The sequence below is a fragment of the Falco peregrinus genome, chromosome Z, assembly GCF_023634155.1.
Source record: "Falco peregrinus isolate bFalPer1 chromosome Z, bFalPer1.pri, whole genome shotgun sequence".
Lineage (NCBI taxonomy): Eukaryota > Metazoa > Chordata > Aves > Falconiformes > Falconidae > Falco > Falco peregrinus.
This window is the reverse complement of record NC_073739.1, coordinates 29,720,494-29,746,014: the sequence shown is the minus strand read 5'-3', so window position 1 is coordinate 29,746,014 and position 25,521 is coordinate 29,720,494. Positions and strand designations below refer to the sequence as shown.

Here is a 25,521-nt window from a genome sequence, read left to right as displayed (position 1 = left end):
TTTTGTTGTTTGTAACATCTTTAATATCAGTGACGTGGAAAGTGACACCTCAGTGCACAACAGCACAGAGACTACAGTTTTGGAGGTTCTCTCATTTCAGACACAGAAAGGAAACACGAGGAAGAACATGCAAGCGAGAACAATGATCAGCTCTAGATACATGATGAGGTTTGGTCCAAAAAACATTGAAACAATTAATCCAATTACTGCAAACAGCTTCTCCGAGTAAGGTTAAGATACCGCATTTGTAGTGTTTCCATTGTGCTTTCCTTCAGCGAACCAGTGGAGCCTGCTTGAGTGAGATGAGAACTGAACGCATGCGGGACACATCTTTTGCCTGCTTACTAGATTTGGGATTAAAGTCACAGAGCTGAGCCACACGTTCCCACTCAGTGCCCGGAAAAACATCTTCTGCATCATTCACAAAGGCTTCTTCAGCTGCCCTAAAAGCAATGCAATGCACCTTGTGTTAATGCCCCAGCACATAAGGCATTCCTTCCCTCTTACAGGATGCAGTTTTTCTCAGCATGTTTCATAAGAAATGTGACCTGACAGCTGCTTGTGGACATTATGGCTACTTAAGCTCCCACTGCCCCAACCCTGGAGATGAAAGTAGGTTGCAGTAATATGCTATGCACAAGCAGTGCAGAGGATTGCTGTGTAAAATGTTGGAATACAGGTGTTTGGTTTTAAGAATAGTTACCGAGTCTTTGTTTAAGGAGTCACCGCAAACTGCCAGGAAGTAAGGTACTCCTATGTAGGCATTTTATTTATGGAGAAATGCCCAAGTCTTAACTAGTTAAGCCTCTGCCACTTGATGGCTTATATTGGACACTTGCCAACTGGAAATTTACAACTCCCTGCAAGCATGTCTTTGAGATTCCATTTGAGGAACTAAATCAGCCCCAAGGCCTACAGGCCATCATAAAACTATCTGCTGATGATTTCCAATGCTGTAGTGAAGCAGCATGAATCAAAAGGAATTTAAGTCACGGATCCCAGGCTTGCGGGTCCTATAGGCTGAAGTGTATCTTGGCAGAGGGAATGTCTCATTTGAGGTCAGCTCACAGGATAAACACATTTCCCCTGCTCTCACCCTAAGGAAGATTTGTACATTACATAGATTAGAGCCAGTGGCTTCCCAGCTGTATCCTTTTGGCACTGCAATGCTGCCAACAGCATTGCTTCATTGCAGGGGTAACACTCCAGCATCTAGTTTACATGAACTGTGGGGCCCTGGTAGCTGCCTGAGTGCAAGAGCAGTAAGCATCAAGAGATCAAACCAAATCCATCTACTCCAACAAGCAGTACAGAAAAAGCAGTGAAGATGACTCTCCCATGAGGGTTCAGCACTGTTCACAGGGATGATAAGGTTACAGACACCACTGAAGACAAGGGTCACTACAACACTGCTACTTTATGTGACATGACAGTTTTAAGGGGCAGTGAAGATATTTTTACTTAACTGTTCTAGGCTGTAGCAAGGATGATTTATGTTTGTGCTTAAAGGTGAAGAGAAGAAAAGAAACAAGGAGAGAAAGTTTAAGTCAGATATAGAAGATGAGAATGAGTTTAATGCAGATGATCAGCTGGCATGCACTAGTAGCTTAGCCAATTTCAGGAAACAGGCTGCCAATTTTATTATGCAGCACTTAGACTGCACATTTGCATTGGATATACAAAAATAAATGTTTTATTGGCAAAATTTGTCAAAATCCACTCCAGGACACTTCAGAAAAGTCAGACACCACCTGTAAATCCATCATTTCACAAGTCTTGGTTTATATCCACCTACAGTTAGGTAATTAATTCCACACTGGACCTTCAATATTACTGCACTCATAGCCACACCATGGCTCACGAATACACCTTCTAAAGGTGTCACTTTAGAATCTGTGATATGGCCATCTTTCAATTCAAGTCTACAAATTAAGGGAAGAAATCAAAACACATGAACAAGCCAATGAACATTGCAATCCTTCAGCCCCATGGAAACTAGCATAAGCACTGGGGCTTGAAAGCCATGGCTGTGCTCTCACTGATCCATCAGGATGGCAAAATGTCTACACAGAGCTACTCCAAAGTGTTCTCCCAGCAGCTAATGCTGATTTTTCAAATATCAGCTCCTTGCACTTTTCATCTGTTCTCTAACAGCATCCTCTATCTATATGCACACTCCTCTTCTACCCCAATTTATAGCAGGTGATTCCTTTCTAACTTCCTTGGCTTACAGAGATTTATGTGCAAGCATTGCTTGAATATTTTTCTGGTTATGTAGGCAAATGAGTAGAGACCAGGAGCTCAATACCTGTTACAAAGAATGCGGAGTTAAACGTTGTGCTTCTCTGGGGAAGGGACTAGAACTAAACGCAGCACCCATTTGAGACTGCAGACACTAACCCACATACCCAGCAAAGCATCTGGCTAAGCAGTGTTCACTGGCCTGGAGACAACCATAAACACCTACATCTAAAGATTACTGAGGTCATTACAAAATTCCAGTAGTATGTATACCTTATGACTTAATCTGAAAGTGCGGCATGCTGCACAGCATATGGGATCCTTACAGGAAAACTGTACTTAATACTGCAGATCAGAGTCAGTCCAAAAAGTAAAGGCTATGAACTTATGTTAGCTTATACTGCCCTGAAATATTCAGAAGTCACCCTCAGACATTCAGCACTATCTCTGATCCTCCTCATGACCTAGTTGACTAGCAAACAGAATTAGTAGTTAAGCAACATACACATAACCAATCAGGTCAGCGAAGGGTTGTTTGTAGAAAGCTTCATCTGCCACCCTAGGTAGCAAGTAGTCCAAACAGGCAGGCAAGCAGGCAGGAGAAAAGAGATAAGGATGAGAAGTACAGAACACAGCAGAAGGCAGTTTTAACAAGCATGTTAACCTTTTATCACCTAGACTTACTGTAACACGAAAGCAGCTACCACATGGAATGTACCAATTAAGCCATTAACTCAAAAAGGGGCTTTGCTGTATCTTAGAAGTTGGGACCAGCCAGCTTAGGGCTACAGTCCCACTTGTTAGCATTAAGCTATTTTCAGTGGATAGAAACTACCATTAGGAGAGAGATCTCACCAGGCTGATCAGAATGCCAAACACTCCTTCTGGCCAACATTTGCTATGGGGGTATCATGAGCTCTGGCCACCAGCTAGAAGAATGCTAATCCTATTTGTTTCTTGGCCTTACCAAACGACTGTACCTCAGTGAATGGAAGTGTCAAATCCATAATTCTGTAGTTAGTGTAGGCCTCCCTTCTTCCTTTAGTAAGAAACAGAGTCCACCTAGGACTCTACCTACTCAAGATAAACCTGCTGGCCATTTTGGTAAGAAAAATGGTGTTTCAAAAAAAAAAGTTCAGCTTGAAGTCTGTGGGTTCCCAAAGTATGAAGCAGCTCTGATGATTACCTGGACAGAATGACACTGGCAGCCCTAGGTCCGAAATAGAGATCTAAGTGCTACTCAGTCAGTATTACTGCATTTACTTTTACATAGCTTCAAGTCAAAATTCCACAGGGAACCTCTTAAGAGAGTCTAAGAGCTTATTAGACTAGCAGCCAAGTCATTAGCTTCTGCCCCAGGGCCCATAATTAGACAATTCAAACACAACATAGACACAGTCAGCATTTAGTTCTTCACTAGGAGACCTGATTCAGGTTATTTCTCCAGCACTTCCAAAAGGAGTGGCCAAAGGTTTTAAGATACCTAATGAATAACTTGTTCAAAAAGACTAACCAGGAGGCCAATTCCATGTGTTCTAAAGACAGTAAGCAAGCTTGCTAGCCTCAGCATAGGCTAATTACAATCACTGACAACCTGTGCAGCTAGGAATGTGCTAACAGGTGGGTAGACTAAGTTTTTCTGGCCACATTCAAATTTTGTGTCTTCAGGAGTCTTCAGTAATTCCAGTTCCTTATCTTAATGCTTTCTCTTGCTATTCTTGGACACTTACTCTGGATTCTAAGAAAACTTAAAAAGATAGTCTGCCACTGGAGACACATCTCTTAGGAAAGGTTACTCTAATGATCTGAAGGACTAGTGCCTTAGGACATACTAGAAGTATTCTAACCTCTCTCCCACATTATTTTCATATCCAGAACCATAACTCTTCAGATGGCTGGAGAAACCTTACCTGTTGCTGGCTTTTGTTTTCTGGAGCTTTTCATCTTGCCTAGCATACCACTCTTCCAACTCCTTTATTGCTTTCGCTTTCCATTCTGCCTCCTGCTTTCGTGAGTTCGCATCTGAAGTTTAAGAATTGATTTGTCAGTCACGTTTGTTCCAGCTAGATCTTGCTTACATTTCAGCTGATGGCTCAGGGTGTGCTCTAGTGCAGATGGTTCCTTGATCTACTCAGATATGGGTTGGGAGATTTCCTGATTTAGGCCGTGAGAACTCTAAACACCACGCACATTCAGAACATGTCTGCACTGCATGATTAGGACAGTTCAGTTTAGGATAAGCATTTGTGGACTAATGCAGATCCAGTAATTCTGTTGGACTGCAAACAGTTCAAAACCAGGAACAGTCAACTGGCTATGCTAGTGTAGAAGAAAGCTCCGTAGAGCCTCTGTGCTTAGACAAAGCAAGGGAGCCTGGAACTCAGCATGCTTTTACACCCACTGTACGGTTCAGGACAAGCTCATTTGCTGTTACTAGCCCAGAAGAGGTGTAAGAGGGTCAGCTCTATCCAGAATCACATTGTACAGAAGGTTCGGAACTAACAGTTTCAGGCAAAGCCTCCTCCTTAATATAAGTGAAAAGCACACCAGTTTGCAGGGTCTTAGAAGCTGTCCACAGGCAGGTATCACTGCCTCCGACAGCTATATTTAGTTTAGGTTTTTGCCCATTAATTTAGCTGTTAGGTTAAGATCCATGTGACAGCAGATGGCTTCAGCAAGTACAAAATGAGCAATCTTTATCCTCTGAAAAAACTGCTGATGGCTGCAGTATTTATTCACCCTTTTCTGCTTATAAAAGCTGTTCATTTTCTGTAAGGTTATTTGTAAGTAAAGGGCAGGCCACATGAATACTCTTAAGGTTCAGAGAGCCACTTGCTTGCTGACTCCTACATTAATATTAAGGCAGCTTACTGGAAAACTCACCAGACTTGATCTTAAACCCAAGAAGCATATTAAATTCCCAAGAGCCAGAAGCTATGGTTGAGAATTTTGCTTCTTAAGAAGCTGCCACTGAGTTACTCGCAAGCAAGAGCACCACTGCAACAAACACCCTCCTTACCAAGTTGCTCCAGGCGCTCCTTTTGCTCCTCTCTCCACTTACGGATACTCTCCGGTTCTGACTGCTGTTGATCTACTTGGGATATGGCAGCACAGGAGTCTGTTAGACCATCACTCTCCTTAAAGGGAATGAACAGTAATGTTATTTATACATGATGACTGAATATTTCAGATAACTGCCTGCAAACTACATAAAAACAGACTATTTGAACTGAGCACTTAACACATTCATCTGATGTTAAACCACATTACCACTATTGATATGAAAAACATCTTGCCACAAATTACAGCAGGATTGAAGTAAATTAATAGAGGACTGCCTCTGGCAATCAGGGATCAAACACACACTCAAGCTGACTGGGAAGTCAAGCTGTGCCAGAGCTCTACACCTGAGGAAAGCAGAAGACAATGCAGCTGTAGGCCTAGAGATCCTCCAGTTCATTTCACCTTAAATATTTACTGTGATAGTAATTTTTTTGAATGGTTTTATGAATAGCATTTAAAACATTCTCTGTAACTTACTTGTCCACAGACATCTGCAAACTTAACTGGTATTAGAAGCCAATGTATCTTAAAGACATTATAGAATTTAAATACTGTATGCACCTTAGAACACAAGAAGCATTTTGACATTTAAGCATCAAAACAGTGATTACTAGCATACTTTTTACTATATAATAGCCCAAAGACTTGCAATGAATAGGGCTTTTATTAACACACCTGATTCAATGTATCTTAAAGACATTACAGAATTTAAATACTGTATTGATAGGGAGAAATAGTGTGAAATGGGGACAATGGACATCGATTGTGATTGTATATGTCTGCCCAGGAATGTGGGTATGGTAACTAGTCATGGGTGCGGTGTCTGGTCACATAGGCACACAGCTTTGAGGAGACTCCTACAGTTTTGAGGAGACGCCTGCCCTTCTTCCTCTAACAAAAGGGGCTATTTTAAAAAAGAATGAGAAAAGGATGAGAGATATTCCAATGCTATCTAGAGGGAGGGAGTGCTAAGTCTCCTTGCTGAAGAAGATCGGATGGTCACAAGAACATGAATCACCTACAGACCTGCAAGACCACCACATTCCAGGCAAAGGACTGATAAGCTAATTAACATATGAAGCGAGAGTAAGCGGGTTTAGGTAACCAATATGTACAGGCGTTAATTGAATATTCATTTGTTTTATTGTATAAATGTGAGATGGTTCGTCACTTCGGGCATGCACGCTTGTGGAGGAGTGATCCCCCGTGCATCTGCGTGCAATAAACATACCTACTTTATAACTTTCGAGTTATAGAGTCTAATTCCGCACGTCAGTATGCACCTTAGAACACAAGAAGCATTTTGACATTTAAGCATCAAAACAGTGATTACTAGCATACTTTTTACTATATAATAGCCCAAAGACTTGCAATGAATAGGGCTTTTATTAACACACCTGATTCACAAAGCTAATGAATATAGCGCTCTTTTCCACAGAGGATACTCTAGCAACTTTTATTGGTTCACCCTACTCTCAACAAACCTAAGAACCAGCACTCATGACAGTACCAGACAGATTGCAGCTAATAACAGATTTGGCTGTGTCTTGTCCCTCTTTGGACCTCCTGTAGCCCTCAGTGAAGGAATAATGCAAAGAGAAGGAGCTAGGCTGGTGCCAGAGCACCAGACTTCACATTCAATCCAAAACAAAATAAATTGGCCAGCTGCAGAGCCAAACTTGTTACAGGTAGCTAAAATAAAAGTTACATACAGCCCATTCAGTCTGTTTGTCCTCATTAAGAGGAAGGTCTATCAACCAAAGCAGTCTGCCACTTAGAATTGCAAACACAAAATCAAGATTATTTCATCTGCCTTCAGTTGTATAAGGAAGCACAAAGGGCCAGTAAGATACAGTTTTCCCTCAACCTCAGCAATGGTGAGGATACAAAAATGTTAGCAGCAGTGACAGCTGTTTGTGTCTCCACAAAGCTCAGTGTTCACTTAAAATTCTATAGAGAAGTAGCTCATATGCTGCCCCCTTCAAGAATTCATTTAATCAGGGCTATCCCAGCCAACTCTGCTACCAGATTGCCTTAGCCACACTCTGGAAAACTCATTTACAATACAGTGATTGCCTTAGTATGCCTCATTCTTCTATGATGCTAATAAAGTGAGTATCTCCTTTTGTCATTACCATCGCTGACTAACATGCTTTCATAGTGATTGAGCTATTCAGCCAGCAGCTTAATTCCAGCAACTTTAAGTCACTAAGAAGTGTATGTTTTCAGTCAGCTCTTTGTAAGACCAGTCTTGGTAAGACAACCAGGACACATGAATTGTCCTTAAAGAACAAGTAATCCAGAAAACTCTGCTTTAAACTAGATAGTCAGAGCACACTTTCAGCTTAATAGGCAGTGTCAAGTCAATGTTAAGTCATACCATGGAGTCTGGCAGTCTGCTTACAGTGGTTATGTCCTATTAAGCCGTAATTCAAAATGGACTGCTGCTTTAAGCTACCTCTAAATTCAGAGGAGGAGCATATTAAAGTATTAACAGCTTTATGAGATGCACTATCAGAATACAAGTTCCTCTTTAGAGATGGAAGCATATTAGAGACAAGAAATGGGAAGTATTAGTCTAGATGAATTAGAGTTCTCAGTGGAACAGCACATTCCAAGTACCGAATACTTCTATCTTACCTGATAGAAATCTCCATTAAACATTTCATCAGCAGCACCTGTAAAGAAGGGACCGTAATTTAGCCATTTGAGAAGAGACAGAACAACCAGATTTACTGGTTTCAGTAACTTGTATGGAAAGCTTTGCTAGCATACCTAATGTGGAAGTTATGCCAATGAGGGTTATTTGATACCCTGCAAAGTCACTTCCTTATGTCTGCATTTTTCCAGTTAGGCACAAGAAACCAAGTGAGTCATTATTCTGCACAACCAGTGATACAAGGTCATTTCTTCATCATCAGCTCATGCTTCAGACTACAAAAACAGCAAAGCTGTTACTGCTGAGAAGCTACAGTCAATGTTCTGAAAGTTCTCCCACTTTCTCCTCCCTGTTTTAGAAGCTGATTTCTAAAGAACTGTTCAGAAGTTACGAAGCATGACTCTCACTGTTTTAGTCTCTACCTGGAAGATTAACAATCCTGCAGCCAACGCTTAGTAATTCTTATCCTAGTTTGGTTACCTCCTAATTCCTAATCAGCTCGAGGGATACAGCTAACATCCCTAGCAAAGTCACCTTTCTGCTACCTCCTGTGATGACACGCTTGATAGCTTCCTACTTCAGCTGCAGCATTATTCCCTCTACACTGGCAGTAGAACCTCAGGAACAGGATCAGCTAGGAAACTTTGACACAGAACCCTAATGTTTCATCTTATTGAAACACAGCCACAGAGATACACGTCAGTTGTAAGACAAACACTTGAGTCTGTGAAACTGTCTACATCTCCAGATTATGCAAAACACACTATGAGTTTCAAAAACTACTAAATCACAGCAAGGCATCTCTCTGAACAGTCCTACATAACATCCATCTGCATGATATAACAAGTCATGTGGCTACCTGTGTCTCACCCATAATGCTACCATGGATAAACTTATCACACAGAAGTGCTTCTGCCATGTTAATACACTCTGGTACTGTCTCTTCTTTAACTACAAAGTTACCCAATAGTAAGCACAAAATCAAGTTATTTTGCACCACCACCTTAAATAAGATAGTCAACGACCTAAACCTAAGAGCACTATGCTGCTGTATCCTCTATTTCTTTGTGGCTATGTATACTACAGTTTCACACTAGTAGCATTAAATGGCAAATGAGTATGAAGAGCTTCTTATGTAACAGGGAACTAGGCAAGAATTATTAACTCCTTAACCCTTCCCTGAGCCCTGAATAACCATCCCTAACTCTGTTAGCTAGAGGACTGTAAAGTCATCAGTTCAAACATGGTAAAGTTGGAGGATACCAGTTTCCAAGAAAACAGTTACTGACTTCAGTAGGGGAAGACTCGAGTAGTGGGACTTTTACTGACTGCTTCAGAATGTTTTTGACTTAAGAAATTAAGTATTTACTAGACAGATGTTTCCAGAGCAGAAAATTAAAATGCAAGTCCTTCCAGCTCTCTAGAAGCATGCAGATGAGAAAGGAATTGTGCAACTGATCTCTGGACATTAATCCTATCTCAGGAAGTCTACCTAGAGCTTCACAAGAGTCAGTTTATGGCAAGTAGAAGGCAAGAGCACATAGTAAGTAGTGTCTGGTCCAGGAATTAAGAGGTTCCTTCAACCTGCTGATAGCTAAAAAATTTCAACCTATAGACAGCAATTAGGAAAAAAAAATAGCTTTTCAGTTATAAGAACCTAGTATTTTATAACTGGACTCCTATGTCTGAACATGATAGCTACTTTGTCTAACTGCTACTCCTCTGCAAGTCACAGGACCCAAAAAGTGGTTTGAGAGGCATGTGAAGCTAACAGCATCTGTCTGCTTCACAGCAGCTATGCTGCACATCACTTAACACCAACCTGGAAGCTCCTTCAAAGCAGACTTTTGCAGAGATCACTGCACATACACTGACGTGGGCAGTTCCAACTACAATTAACTTCTACTAAACAGGTTTACAAAGAGTTTACGAAGACTACAGACAACAAGAGTAAGCGTGTTTTCTTTGATTGTCCTTCATTCTAAGCCCATATGCACTACAGACACACTGCAGCTGTTCACCTTGTTTTGACAGGGCTGGAATTAAAAGTTAAGCCAGGGTCTCTTAACTCATACTGACATTAACAGCTTGAGTAAGCCAGCTGCCCACTCTGTTTACCAGTCCTGATTTCAGCTGGGATAGAGTCAATTTTCTCAGCTGGTGCAGTGCTGTGTTTCGAATTTGGTATTAAAACAGTGCTGATAATACGGAGGTTTTGGTTGTTGCTAGGTAATGTTTATACTCAGTCAAGGACTTTTCAGTTTCTCTCCCTGCAAGAGGGCTGGAGGGGCACAAGAAACTGGGAGGGGACACAGCCAGCACAGGTGATCCAATCTAGCTAAAGAGATATTCCATACCATGGGACATCATGCTGAGTATATATAACCTGGGGGAAGGAGGAAGCAGGGGGACGTTCAGAGTGATGGTGTTTGTCTTCCCAAGTAACCATTATGTGTGGTGGAGCCCTGCTTTGCTCGAGATGGCTCAACACCTGCCTGCCCATGGGAAGCAGTGAATGAATTCCTTGTTTTGCTTTGCTTGTGCATGTGGCTTTTGCTTTACCTACTGAACTGTATTCATCTCAATGCATGAGTTTCTTAACTTTTACTCTTCTGATCCTCTCCCCCATCCCACTGGGGGGTGGCGACTGAGTGGCTGCCTGAGCCTTAGTCACTAGCCAGGGTTAAACCACACCACTAGTCTGGAAAAGCAGAGAGCAATTCACATACACACACACAAAAGTCTGTCTCCCTGTTCTTCCCTTCAAAACTTACTAGTCTTGAAGATTCTTCCAAGAACTGTGTCTTGTTAGACAAAAAAAACATTTATTAAGGTCTTCAGTACTCAGGCTGGTAGTTTGTTCAGGTAAAAGGAACAACATTCTTGCTCAGGGCTGCAGCTAAGACAAAACATCTGTGTGTCTTCGGGCTGCTTCTACATAGAAGCAGCCACTAACTGGCACAGAGCTAAGTGTTTCCAGAGGGCCCCCAGGTCAGAAGTATTAAAACTATTAAAACACACTTCCCATCTGTTTTGAACTCCCTAGAACTTGTGATTAAGTTGCAGAGTCAGCATGCTGACTAAGCATACTGCAAGCAGAAGAGGAAATGGCACTGTACCAGCATGCTATTTATTATATGCCAATACAAGTATGCTATCTGGAACAAGACCAATAGTCAAATACTCTCTCACTTCAACTCCCCAGTCTCAGTGTTCGTATAATGCAGCATTAAGTCTAGAAAAACTATCAGCTTGCCAGCCTTCGTATCAGTAATCAGTGCTAGCTGTGTTATCAGATTTCTTTGTCCGCAGAAACATGTCATTTCATACCTGACTGTCCACAGAAAAAGCCCAAGTAGTGTTACTGCTATCATAATCTTTTCATTGCCCATGGACAATGACAGCTCTCTACCAGCTTCAGAGTCCATTCAATCCTACCACAGTATTGCATCCTGAAGCACCTGAAGTTAACATTGCACATCTAAAACTATTTTAGGTAGTAATGATCTGTATTACTCTATGTTTGCTTCTGAACTTGATAAAGCTTTATTTCTAAGGATACTGTTGCAAAGAACATGTCCAAACATCTACAGTTCTGTAACATGTGCTGACAATAGGGTAATAATGAACTTCCACATAGCAACCCAGATAGTTTTTACAGTCTAGAAGGGTTCAGAGAGGATAAGCCATGTCAGCTACCTTGCATTCACAGAAGAGAAAAAACAGCCAAGCTTGCCAGAAACAGACAGCTAGAATCACTGCCCTCCACATGTACTATAGCTTACAAAAGAATAGGCTGGGTACCCTGAAGATAAATACAACAGTTTTGTCACTTCTGTCCTACAAGTCACATACGGGTTCAGATGCTTATCACAGTGATGATCAACTGCTCTGAAGACAATTACTTGCATAAATACCAGACTCAGTACTACTTGGCATAAAAGGAAGTCTGCTTAGTCTTGTTCACTTGCCTCTCTGAGGTCTTACTCTCAATGCAAAAGACAGCCATCAGAACAGTCAGAGGCAGGAATTTATAGAGGTAGCTCTTCTGACACAAGTCCAACCATTTCCTAACACATGGATTAATTCCTCCTCAGGTCTTCCTATCAGCTATGCTTTGGCCAATACCCTCATAAGGAAAAATGAACTTCAGTATCACCACACATAAAAGTACTTTTATGAGCTACTTTCAGCATCTCTTTTAAAAAATATGTACTGCTTCACTGCTACTTTGAGTGAATCAGTAGCTATAGCTCCAGCAAGAAAAGCCCATAATCAAGTTTAATACATTCCAGCATAACATCAAGTAACTTCACCGCTCAAGGGCTACTTTCCCATCCTTTTTCTTTTGGGCCCAGATCGTGCTTCCCCTTCACCTACCTCTCATCCATAAGAGGATGAGAAAGAAGAATCTTCTCTGAAGCTTTCGTTTAGGTAGTTATCCAAGAAACTGAGAAGAATAGTTTTTCCAGCCATAACTCAATTTCATGCCAGTATGCAAAGCAAAGCAAGCAGGTCAGGAAGGCTGCTTCCTTCCTGTGTTTTAGTTCTAACCTGCCATTGTAACAAAACCCATTAAAGTGCACTCATTTTCAATATAATCACTAGGCTAGTACCAGGTCATACCTTCCTCTCTCTCCAATAATGCTGCACCATAAAAGCTTCTGTAACTTCCCAACCGATGCAGCATCCTCTTGGTAAACAGAAAAATATGTTTTCCTGTGATGAGCTTGATAATGCAGTATCAACATGTGACAGCAAATACAAGTTAAACAGATACCACCTATTTATACCTTTCTCAGTACTACCTCATGGTGCTCTGAGGCCTCAAGATACTGACTAAATAGCAAAACCCAGAACAATGGTTTTTCAAATGACCAAGAAAAGATATTGATAGTCACAAACAAGTAACTTTCCCTCTCTAGTGCTAACCAGAGAGACAGGAGGAAACAATTCTTTCCCAAAATAATTTTCAAGCAATGATATTCAGTCCCTGAAAGGCTATTAAATGTGGTTTATGGACAAATGACTGAACCCAATTAAGCCTCTTAATTGCTACAGGGTCATGAGCCTCTTCAGATGGAGAAACAACGTTCATTCAAGTTCACACAAAAATGACAGAGCCTGAAGCAGTGAAGGCAATGCTTGAGGCTAGACAGCTTACATTAAACTTTTATGTATATCCATGTTAACATATGACTGCTTGTCTTCGAATGTAATCCTCTGTAAGAAGCTACTTGACAAGCTGTCACAAGGTTTTTATATTGACATACAGGTTCTAGAAGCCATACACTTGGACCTGAACTCACAGTCTCCTGGTCAAAGGATGTAGCAAGTGAACTGCTATAACCTGAAGACCTAGTACTGTCAGATTGGAGAGAATTGAAGAATTTGACTGTTAATAAATGCACGCATTTATTTATCACTGAACAGGAAATATCATAGAAGACCAAGTTTGTAACAACTCAGCAACAGCACTGTATTACTTGACTTATACAGTACTTCCTATTTTCTGAAGCAGTGATGATACTTCATCTGTCAAGGGAAATAAAATTAATTTTCACATGCCCAGGAAGCTTGAACAGGAGATATATATATATATTTAAGAAATAAATGGCCTACTGGTTCAGGCTGGTATTCCAACTGGCAGCATGAAGCACTGCTGAGTGAGACACATAAGCCCGGCAACATTCTGCCATTCTCCCCATACTCACTCAGTATCTACCATTACTACATTTAACAGAAGTATAAACCAGTATCAGTTTCCTGATACTGATATTAACAGTTCATACTACGGATATACATACACATATTTGTCTAATTCTTTTTTAGGAGGCTGCAATTTGAAAAAACATTTGTTATATGAGACACCATGTTTCTTACAAGTGTGGTTCAAGAAGTTGGTGACTGCTTCTCACAATATCTGAAGATTTTCAAATTTCAGTTGTGAGGCTGCCCAAGTTAGGACTTTTGGCCCAGTGTTTAGAAAGAAAACTTATCCAACAGACCTGTAAATAAGGAGTTCAAAAAGGCTGCAGTTAAAAGTAGTAAATCCACAAACCCCTGATCACAATGCTTAAAGGATTTACATTAGAATTTGTGTCAGTTCAAGGAGAAATTTGCATTCACCTATTTAACTTAATTACAAAACAGTTTAATAAACTAATATGCTCTGTAGACTAGAGCTGTTTGATTTTGTTGTTAGGATATTGATCAGATTATAAGAAATCTCTAACGAATGGCAACAGAATTCATCAGATCATTTGTCACCGTGGTTGAACCAGTACATTTTGCACTGCTGCAGTCCACACTTTTTCACAAGGAGGGAGTTACAGGTGCCAACAGTCAACAAATTAATGTTCTGTTACAAAATGGGACCCCTGAAGGTTTGCAAGAACAATCTGCTATGCCTGTTTAACAGGCCAGAGCATAAATGCTATTCCAGTGCATACAAGAAAGCAGAATGACATACAGATGACACACCTAGACTTCACAGATCCTTAGATCATCAAATTACCATATTCATTATTTTATGACCCTCTTTCTAGAGAAAGTTCTCCAATAACACTTTTACATTCCATGACAAGTGAACTTCCATGACTTGAGAAAAAAAAAAAAACTCTTGAAAAGCAGCTTAAGAACTACTTTTACATATTAAGCCAATCTATATCTATTTAACAAGTTGATTTTTCAATAAGGAATCACTCTACAATACCCACATTGCATATGGACCTAGCTGCACACACCATGAGAAAGGCCAATGTCAGAACTTTCTCCAAAGAATTTAGTCCTAAAACAGTTACTTTACTGTTCCAGAGCCTGTTTGGAATGTAAAGACCATGTAAGGCATAATGTTTGTCTAAGGCTTCTGAAAGTAAGAGGGGAAGTGTCCACTATGTCTGTTTCTGCACTATACATAGAATACAGAAGTCACATTATGTCCGATATCAAAACAGGACAGTGTTCTGATAACAATTATCCTAATGTTCTAGTGCTTCAGCAAGATACTCCCCTGTAAACACCCTTTTTACAGGAAATACATTGTCCCTACGTTTTGAACTTTATGAATGAGTTGACTCTAAGGGCTGTGCTATCACTAAAAAAGCACTGAAAGCAGCAGGTCTCCATTACTCAGTCTATCTAGTTGGGCTTTATTCCAAGAGATACCATGAACCTCTATCCTCATACATAAGATATGCTAGTAACTTCAGAAATCAGGCTGCATAATGAAGACTTAATTCTAAAGATGTTCCCACAGTAAACCAGGAAGCAAAGTTCTTCAGACTAAGCTGCATAAGAGCAGCATCTTCCTGACATGACAAAGGAACTTTACATGAGAGCAGATACATTCCTGTGGACTCAGTGACAAGCGAAGTCTTCTGAGACTGCTGCAACATCAGTTAGGTGCAGCAGCATCCTACATTCACAACACCTTTCCTCCTAGACTTCAGCTAAAAACCCTAAACCTTTTGTAATCAGAAGCATTCCTCAAGGGCTGCTTTAGCCACCGTTAGACTAACTGAAAACACACTAACATCTAGCCCAGGGGTCCTCACACTTTTTAACCAGGGGCCGGCGCGGATGCAGTGGCAGGCAGCCATCTGCGGCTGCTTGGTTTCCCCCCCCAACCCCCGGCGGGGGGGGCAGGGGGGTCTGTAAATACCGGGGGCCGGATTGAGGACCCTGGGGGGCTGTACCCAGCCCGCGGGCTGTAGTTTGAGGGCCCCTGGTATAGATCCATACAGGTAGCCACCACTCCTCTGGATGCAACAGTGTGTTCTGCAGTGCCAGTTTTCTCATCTTGAGTACAAAGGTTACCAAGGAACAAAGGCTAGAGGCTTAGCAAGATTAAACATTAGCTCAACTGCTAGAATACTACGATCACTGCATGTGAAGGCGGCAACACAAGTGGCAGAACACAAGACACTGCCTTATCCTGCTTCCAGTGGCAGATGTAAGCCACAGGCACCGAATCTGAGGGAGCCGGGGTAACCCGCACACGGCAGGGCGGCCCGAGGCGGCCCAGAGGGCACGACCACCCCGGGACCACCCCGGGACCCGCGGCGGGTGCCGGGGGCGGATGGCCGAGGCGAGGGGCCCGCCAGCACCGCCCCCTCCCGGCCACGGCGCCGCCGAGGGAGAAGGGAAGCTGCGGAGCCCCGCCGGGCCGGGACCTCTCTCCTCCCTGCACCTCCCCGCACCACCCCACCCGCCGGCCCCCGCCGCCCGCACCGAAGTAGAGGCCCTCCGGAGCCTGCAGCACGGCCGGCACCTCGCCGCTCTCCAGTATGCTGTAGCCCTCGTCGTTCTCGATGCCCGCGATCTCGTTCTCCTGCTGCGCCAGGAAAGCGGCGGCAGGATCCTCCTCGGCGCCGTCCAGCACCCCATTATCGGCGGCGGCCGCCGGCTGGGCACTGAATTGCTGCTGATCGGCCATCGGGACGAAAAACGAGGCGGCCGGAACGCGAGCGGCTGCGACTCCTGCGTCGGCGCTGAGGAGAGGCGCGGAAAAGGAAGGGCTTGTGCCGGCACCGCCCCGAGGAACAGCCAATCAGCGGGCGGCGGAGGCGGGGCTAACGGAACTTTCCGCGCGATGCCGCGGGCTCGAGCCAATCAGCGCCAGGAGCGGCGGCGGCGGCCGGGGAGCGTGGCGCGCCGCCGGGCCGCTGTTGTGGGGCCGCGGTCGTGGCCGGGCCGTCCCGGGCCGTTCCGCTCCTCTCGGCCCCCAGCCCAGGCGGCCCGCGGCAGAGCCGGGCCCGCGGCCTGCACCTGTAGGCGGCGAGGCCGTGGGGCCCGGCCTTGGGGCCTTAGCCGCGGGCACGCAGCGCCCGACCTGGCAGGCCCGGTCGGCGCTGACCGGCCTCTGCTCCCGCGTCAGGCAGCGACCGACATTTGGTCTGCGGCGGGGCCTGACTCTCCGTTGCGTTTCTGTCAGACCACCCCGCAGGGGGAGGCTGTGCTGGCTTCGTGCCACAGGACCGGAGCAGGAGCTGCAGTGCAGACGGGATACTGGTGCCGTGTAAACACCAGTGCCAACAGAACATCGAGCCATGGGCATCTTGGAGACAAATCCCAACTTGCAGATTAAAGTCAATAGACACATCAGTCGTTTTATGTTGTGATTCTGCATATCTCCTGTCTGGTGTTAGGAAGCCTGAAATAGTGTCATTTCAAGTACCTTGTGTTGCATTAACCGTATAATGACAAAAGTATGCATGTCAAAGGCAGTGATTTCCAATACAACTCTGTGACAAAGTTACTCTGATCAGTTTCTATATCTGGTTTATCATACAGATTTTCAAATAGTTTACTGGCACAACAGAGAGTAAGGGGAAGGAAAAAATAATGATGTAGAAAGAAGAAAATTATGCTGGCAGCGCTTAAGCTAGTGCAGTTCCTGCAAGAGGTATTTGGTAAACTCCATTGCCTTTCTGTGTGTATGTTTCTTGGTATATTACAGGTATGCTATCCAGGTTTTATGTTATAATCCCATTCCAATATGTTTAAGAAGGTGGCCAAATTCAGAAAAAAGTGTAGCTCTGCACGTCAGTTGTTTCCTGTGCTAAATTAACAGTGGGAGATAAACTGCACATTGGGCTACACTTTTTTTCCTTACTGTCAAGATCATTTCCTAGGGAAAAAAGAGCAAGCACACTCATGCTGTATGACAGAAAGCTCCCTTCACTTCGGTTATCAATTAAAACAGGCCTGCTTTCTCCTGTGAAAACTCAGAATCTGGCATGACAGGACACTAGACCTCCCTGAATTCCATCTTCTAGGAGAAACAGGAAGATTATTTATTTTAAATAATGTTTCCAGTCTGGTTTTGGGTATTCTTCACAGACAAAGACTGCATAACCTCTCCAGACAACCTGTTAGAGTGTTTGACCACCCTCATTGTTTCCTTGTGTTCAGATTGAATTTCGGTTTTGTTTGTTTTGTTTTCAGTTTGTGTCTACTGGCTGCTGTCCTGCCACTGGCATTACTGAAAAGAGCCTGGTTCCCTCATCTTCATTTTCTCCCGTCAAGCATTTATACACATTGATAAGAACCCCATGACCCATCACTTCTCCAAGCTAAACAGTCCCAGCTTTCTGACTTTCCTTATAAGAAAGCTGCTTCAGTCCCCTAATCGTCTTTGTAGTCCTGCCTTGGACTCTCTGCAGTATGTCCATGTCTTTCTTGCACTGTGCACCCAAAACTGGATTCAGCGCTCCAGATGGGCTGAATACAGAGGAAGGATCACTTCCCTTGACATGCTGGCAATGGTCTTCCTAATGCAGCCCAGGATGCTGTTGGCTGCCTTCATCATGAGGGCGTATTGCTCATGGATTGTCAGTTTCTTGACCCCAAGGTCCTGCTTTGCAGAGCTATGCTCCAGCTGCTCAGCCCACAGCATGTACCGACACCTGGAGTTATTCTTGCCCCAGTGCTAGACTTTGCTCTTCCCGTTGTTGAACTTCATGAGATTCCTCTTCGCTGATATCAAGGTCCCTCTGAATGGCAGCCCAACCCTCTGGTGTAATAGCCGCTCTTCCCAGTTTTGTATGATTGTGAACTTGCTGAAGTACCATTCTGCCCCATTCTCCAGCATTAATGAAGAAGTGAAACAATATTGTCCCCAGTGTCAATCCCTGAGGTATACTGCTAGTGACTTGCTTCCAACTCGACTTTGTGCCACCTACCAGAACCTCTGAGACTGGTTGTTCAGCCAGTTTTCAATTGACCTCACTGTCCATGTTTATCTAATCCATACTTTGCCAGCTTGCCTATTAAGATGTTGTGGAAGACAGTGTTAAAAGACTTAGTTAAGTGTCCTGGTTTAGGCTGGGATAGAGTTAATTTTCTTAGTAGCTGGTGCAGCGCTGTGTGTTTCAGATTTGGTGTGAGAATGATACTGATAGGACACTGATGTGTTTAGTTGCTGCTGGGTGATGTTTATACTCAGTCAAGGACTTCTCAGTTTCTCAGGCCCTGCCAGCCAGAGGGCTGGGGGGGCACGGGGAGCTGGGAGGGGACACAGCCAGGACAGCTGTCCCGAACTAGCCAAAAGTATATCCCATAACATGGGACATCATGCTGAGTATATGAACTGGGGGAAGAAGAAGGAATGTGGGGACATCCAACATTATAGCGTTTGTTTTTCCAAGTAACCGTTATGTGTGATGGAGCCCTGCTTTGCTGGGGATGGCTGAGCACCTGCCTGCCCATGGGAAGCAGTAAATGAATTCCTTGATTTGCTTTGCTTGTGCTTTTGCTTTACCTATCAAATTGTTCTTATCTCAACCCTTGAGTTTTACATTCCTTTCTGATCCTCCTCCCCATCCCTCTGGGTGAGGGAGGAGTGAGCAAGTGACTGCGTGGTGCTGGGTTGTCATCTGGGGTTAAACCATAACATAAAGCCAAGGTAAACAACATCCCACTGCTTTCCACTCATCCAACAAGCTAATCAGCTCACTGTGGAAAGTTATCAGGTTGGTTAGCATGACTTCCCCTTTGTAAATTCATGCTGACTACTCCTGATCACTTTCTTGTCCTTCCTGAGATCGGAAATAAATATCCAAGATGAGTTGCTCCATTGCCTTCCCAGGGATTCACATAAAGCTGTTTGGCCTCTTGTTTACTTGTTTTTCTTTTTTGCATTTCTGGAAGATAGGTGTGACACTTGCTGTCTTCCAGTCTTGAGGAACATTCCCAGTTGCCATGGCTTTTCAAAGATTATCAAAAGTTGCCTCCCAATAACATCAGTCAGGTTTCTCAGCACTTGCAGGTGCAACCCATGAGGAAGTGGTCCCTAAACTGATCCTCCTCCACCCAGGGTAAGTCCTCCTTGCTGCAGACTTTTACTCTGATTGAAGAGCCTTGGGATTCCTGAATGGTAGGATCATGCTTACAGCAGACCTAATACAGTGCTCCAAATTTACCTGTAATTCCAGGTGTTTGATTTATTTGCAATACAAATCCAGTATAGAGACAATTGTCTTTCTTATACTGAAACAATAGTTGTGTGGCCCCCCATGGATCTTATTTCCTTAGAAGCACAAAGAAAACTAGGACTAGCTTTTTTATGCCATTGCCATTTGTTTTCATAAGAGCATCGGCTTTTCTGAAAGGAAGAGGCAAAATCAGAGGAAATGCACAGAGGAAAGCTACTCCTATGCCATGTTCCATTTCTATAAAGATAGTGAGGGTTAGCATTTTTGTGCTGTCATGACAGACCTGTATGAAATAAATCACAAGAAAGAATGTGCTCAAAGGGTCCATATTAGTTCTTGATACAAAACCCGTTAATTATCAGAAAGAAGAAGCAATATGTAAAGACAGAAGAAAAAACTACCTATTTGCAGGCATTTCTGGAACACATTTGCAAATCAGCTGATTGATTCCCCTTTTCAGGTTACAGGCTTATCACCAGGAGAAAATGTTACCATGTAGATCAGCTGAAGCCCCAAATTCCTGGCCTATTAAATTTGTTTAATCTGTTCTCCTCTGGCATCCATCTAACAAAGAAGATGACTGATGTAATTGTGAGGCTACTTAATCATCTTTGAAAGTCATGGCAATTGAGAGAGTTCCTTAAGACTGGAAAAGAGCAATTTTCATTCATATGTTCAAGAACAAGTTCACAGAACAACCTTTTGAATTCTTCACTAGTAAAAGATATCACAGAAGTCCTGATTCCGCAAAGCAGTGATATGTATGTTTGACTCCATAGTTTCTTGTCCTTTTAGAATTCCCTGCATGTCAAGTTCTTCTGTCCAAAGGAAGACTTGTCAGCCTGCCTGACAGAACTGACCTCAGAGAAAAAATAGTTTTCCTCAGGGGTTACCTTCCTAGCATGTCTGATCAAACTGACTGCAACTGTGCAGGTAGTAAGCCCATATCTTTATGTTCTATGACCTCACCCTCTTATTTCTCTGATGTAACTGAATGGACCTATTTAATTTACAGCAGAAATTGTAAATTTCTCATTGCAAGAAAGAAGTATTCAGTGAAAAATTTCCCTTCAGTAGTATATAAAAAAAATAATTCACTAAATTGTTTCCCATCAAGTTTTCTGGACAGTTTCTATTATAACTTTGTTCCACAGATTGGATTCTTGAGGCTCCTTCTTCACACTACACTCTCTGAATCCTTCAGTATCACTGACAGTAGAACTTCTGCAACTCCTAATGTAGTAAAGCCAATTGAAATATTAGCAAATATCCTAATACTACATCCATGGACTAAATTCCTGTTGGCTTCCTTAGAAACAATAAAGCAGTGTCCTTTTCTTGATTTGATTTGTAGACACAAAAGCATTCCATGAGGTGCAGAACAAGTATCTCACCTTGCCCAAACCCAGCACAGGTCACAAATGCTCGAGATGAATCTGGCTGCATAGAAACAACTCATGCAAGAAAGCAACTATATATAATTCTTTAACTCTGAGTATAATTCTCCTGTAAACTACTTTTCAAAGTGTGATGTTTTTAAATTGGTTTAATTGACCCTAAAATAAATGTCAGCCACTTGAAATAAAGGTATTGTTGAAGTACATGCTGAGTAGAAAAACAACTTACAGCAGATTGTTGCAAGGTGAGGAAGCCAAGTGAAGGTAGTTTTGGTACAAGTGAAAAGTCATTCTTTATTGACAGGGATTTTTCTTTTTACCTTTCCAGTTTTTAGAAGAACTTTGAAAGGTAGTTTGACTGTATGGGAAACTTAAAGAGTTCAAGAACTTCTGAAGGTCTGCCAGAATTTTCCCATTTCCCTTCTTTCCATCTGGTGTAGTCAGAAGGTATTTGGACTAACAGAATATTCCTGAGGTCATCTTTCATCTGCCTAAACAATGCCCTCAGGCAGAAGGGACCTTGTGATCTCCATGTGAGCACACCAGATGCAACAAATCCAAAGTGCATGTATTTGGTAATACCACAACCATGTTCACCAATATGCTCGCTTCTTTCTCTGCAAGTTGATATCCCAGATTTTTTTTGGAGCTGTGCACGCTCAGGATGTTTTCCTGTGGAAAAGACAGCAACAGGTTTATGGTTTAATTCAATACAGAAGGTAAGGCATTGCACCACTTCCTCAATAATGTGTCATCTGAACATATAGGAAGCACCCATTCACCTGCCTTGTCACAATATAAATTGACTTTTTTTCCCTTGGAGGTCAAGACAGTAGTATCCACAGGATTGCTTATTTTCCCACAGTCCAGTTCTCTTTCCTCCCATCACCATACTTGCAACTGTTTGAGACCTATTTCTGTTCATCAGCACAATCCCAAGGGAGTACACTACTCCTCCACAGGTCATCATGATGTGGAAGACCAAACCTATAGACAATTGTTTCCTGTCATGCCTCTGAATTGTCTGAGGCAGTGACCTGGTCTGTTACTCCTCCAGTGGCACTTACTGCTGATGTTGCACTAGGAGCAGCTGCTTTACATAGCATCTCTGTCAGTTGCAGCCATATGTAAGCAAAACACAGAAGCACAAAAGTATAAGCAAACCTCTCATAATTAAACCTTACTCCCTCTTTCTGGCCTCTGAAATCATTACAGAGTCATTAATTCCTCTGGAAAGGAAAGCAGTCTTTGAGCACATCATTGTTTCCTGAAGAAAAAATCATTTCCATCTGAGCCAGAGGACCAAAATGACTGCTGAGCTCATATCAGCATGCCGTGGCTGGTAGCCACCAGTGCATTGGTTGGGACCCCAGGCAAACGGGCATAAGCAAACATCATATTGTAATATTATTCTTGCCAGGGTTTATGTGCTTGTTGAGGTGTCTCCACTTGTAGAAGAAATGGGCGACCACAAGGATGTTAAGAAGTTTTTCAGGACACAGAATGATGTGTTAGTGCTGTATTTTAGATCTGCTGCTGCTGCAGGCTCACTCAGGTTACTGTCCAGTGTGACCCAAGAGGTGAAAGGACGAGGTACTATAAGCTCATCAGAACCCCCCTCTGAAGAAAACAAAATCTCAGATGTCAAGAAAGCAGATGAGAAGAAAGGTGATCAGCCCACAGAAGATGAAAAGCAAAGAAGAAATATGTGTATGAGTTCAGGGACAAATTGTCTGGACTGAGAAATTTATTTGTGAAAAAGTTGTGATGATTGTTAAATACATAAGGCATGAAATGTTAAGAAGAAAAAAGGAGTTCAGGGACAAGTTGTCCGGACTGTATGAAAAGTTTATTTGTAAAAAGGTTGTGATGATTGTTAAAAACATAAGGTATGAAATGTTAAGAAGGAAAAGAAAAATAAAAAAAAAAAGGGGGGCGGGAATTGTAGAGGAATGAAGGTGGGTTAATTAACATTGACAATATACAGCTGTGGGGTAGCTTCAGGGGTGGTGGGTTGGCTGATTTGGATAAGATGCAGCAGTGGCTGGTTCCTGCTAAGTAGTTAAATAGCTCTAAGGTCTGTATGGAGGGGGAGCAGCCAATGAAAAGAGACCTTCAAGAAGCAGAGGGATTGGCCTTAAGAGTATGAAGAAACAGCACGAAGAGTAGATGGACCTTTGAGACCTTGTGGGGGATTGGTGGCTGTGCCAGGGCAAGGTGTGCTAGCTACTTATTGAAGTTAACCTGGTACGTGATGGTAAGAGACCTTGTTACAGCTGGCTAGTTTTGAGAGTGCTGTGACATAATATGTTTATCTTCCTTCTTTCCTGAATTGCCCTTACTAGACCAGGGCCAGGGAAACCTCGTTCTCATTCTGTACATGAAGGTCATCCTCTTTGAGAAGCCTGCCACCCTTCTGGTGGGCTGAGCATGAGTTCTGAAGTACCCACAGGTCCCTGCATAGGTGCTGTTCACCGCCTCTTTAACCTCACACATGTAGCCTATGAGCATGTAGAACGGGCAGCTTTTCTCCACAAAGGGCCTGAGGATAAAACCAGAACTGTGAGCTTTCATGGAACTATATCGCTTTTTCCAGCAGTTCCTCCATATTATTTTAATAGCATTGTTTCTTTTCTGTGAACTACATCTCCTGTCATTTAGTCTTGCAAGTCCAAGATAACAGATGATAGTATGAGCTTTCAAACACCAGTTGTTATGGTGAGATGCATGCTGTCATAAAATACAGCTGCTAGAGCAGGACACTGTGGTTTACAGGTATTGCAGCACTGAGGGGAAAACAGTCTATCAGCTAGGGCTATTTGTGAAGTTCAAGCATGAGAACATGGAACAGGCCAAACAAGAGGTAGAAGAAAAATAAAATTAGGCTCACTTCTGATGAACCTCCTTTCTCAACAGTCTGGAGTAAAATAACTAGAGCTATGTGTAGCGTGTCAGAGAAAGCCAGTAGTGCCCCACAGCTGGGAGCACAGGCTGAACACTGACAAGAACAAGATCTGGCACAGCGTTGGCAGGGGCTGTGCATGCTGGCCTCCCAGGGAAGTAAATTTATTAGGTAACTGCTAGCAGGAAATAAATCCTGTCTTCTGTTTGCTGAGTTATCTATCAAAGTATGTTACTTTTCCCAGGAAATATTAGGATTTTGAACGGGCACTTAGGACTCTAAAGATGCAGAACAAGGGAGGCATCTGCTAGAATGCTACTTTGTACTGCTTTGCAATGCTGACAAGTACCTTTGAGTAACTGACAGAAATATGGCTAGTTTAAGTCTCTGGTTATTGAAGAATTGTAACCTTAAAAGCTGGGAACGCTGCTTTAGACATGACAAAAGGGTCAAAGAAGTAATCAGACAACAGGGTAAGAAAATGGTGTTGCCAGGGGAAGCTAACACCCACCAGCGTTGCACAGCATATAGGCCAAGGAAAGGAGACCAAAGACTTAAAATCCACTGAGAAACTCAAACATTTTGTCAATTGATTGACTAGAAATTGATATTTGAAAGTAATTGCTGCTGGCAAATGGTCATCATCACTGGATCCTCATGGAATTCTCTTCCTATAAACTATGTCAAAGATGCAACCACATTACCTGCTTCAAGGACCATGACTTGTCAAAGGTCTTTTATCATGCCAGTGAAGCTCCAGGAAAATCTGTTTGTGTTGGAGTGCATAAACTACACACACTTGTCTCAAGCTGTGTAATTCCTGAATAAAGCATTACTGCGTGTAAATTCAATTTGGCTAGTGTGACAACTGTCACATTCTGATCAGCCCTGAAGTGGTCAGGCACTTGGACTAGATGATTGTTGTAGGTCCCTTCCAGCTGGAACTGTTCTGTTCTATTCTATTATATTCAATGTTCTATTTTATTCTAATTTTCTGTTCTATTCAAAGTATACTTTTCATTATTATGCACAAATATATCCATAAAATCCTCAGCATGAGATGGCTTTCTCACTGAAATAAAAGACAAACATCCAACAGAACAAGGGGTTTAGACATCAGAGTTTCACAGAATACAATTTTGGAATTGGTGTGGCCATACCCTCATTATGAAGTAAACGGTAGGTACTGTAAAACTGCCTGAGTTGGAATAGTTCTCTCACTGTTCCACAGCTTCTGTACTTTTACTATTCGTTTCTTGCTTTTGTACTTTACATTATATATGTATAGTGGGCAGTGAGGTGGACTAAGAACTGGCTGATGGC

The 25,521-nt window shown here is 42.7% G+C and overlaps 1 protein-coding gene across 3 annotated transcripts; it reads right to left on the bottom strand.

Moving 5' to 3' along the window:
* Positions 1-16,474, bottom strand: CLTA (clathrin light chain A). Of its 3 annotated transcripts, XM_055791278.1 has the most exons (7): positions 16,196-16,474; positions 7,945-7,982; positions 5,261-5,378; positions 4,152-4,263; positions 2,747-2,800; positions 1,467-1,502; positions 1-443 (listed from the first exon to the last, which is right to left on the bottom strand). In XM_055791278.1, the coding sequence occupies exons 1-7, from the start codon at positions 16,398-16,400 to the stop codon at positions 272-274; spliced, it is 735 nt and encodes a 244-aa protein (XP_055647253.1). In that variant the 5' UTR covers positions 16,401-16,474; the 3' UTR covers positions 1-271. The 3 variants fall into 3 exon arrangements, with proteins under 3 accessions (XP_055647253.1, XP_055647255.1, XP_055647256.1); XM_055791280.1 differs by lacking the exon at positions 1,467-1,502; XM_055791281.1 differs by lacking the exons at positions 1,467-1,502; positions 2,747-2,800 and having other exon boundaries at positions 16,196-16,472.
* Between the last annotated feature and the right edge of the window lie 9,047 nt (positions 16,475-25,521).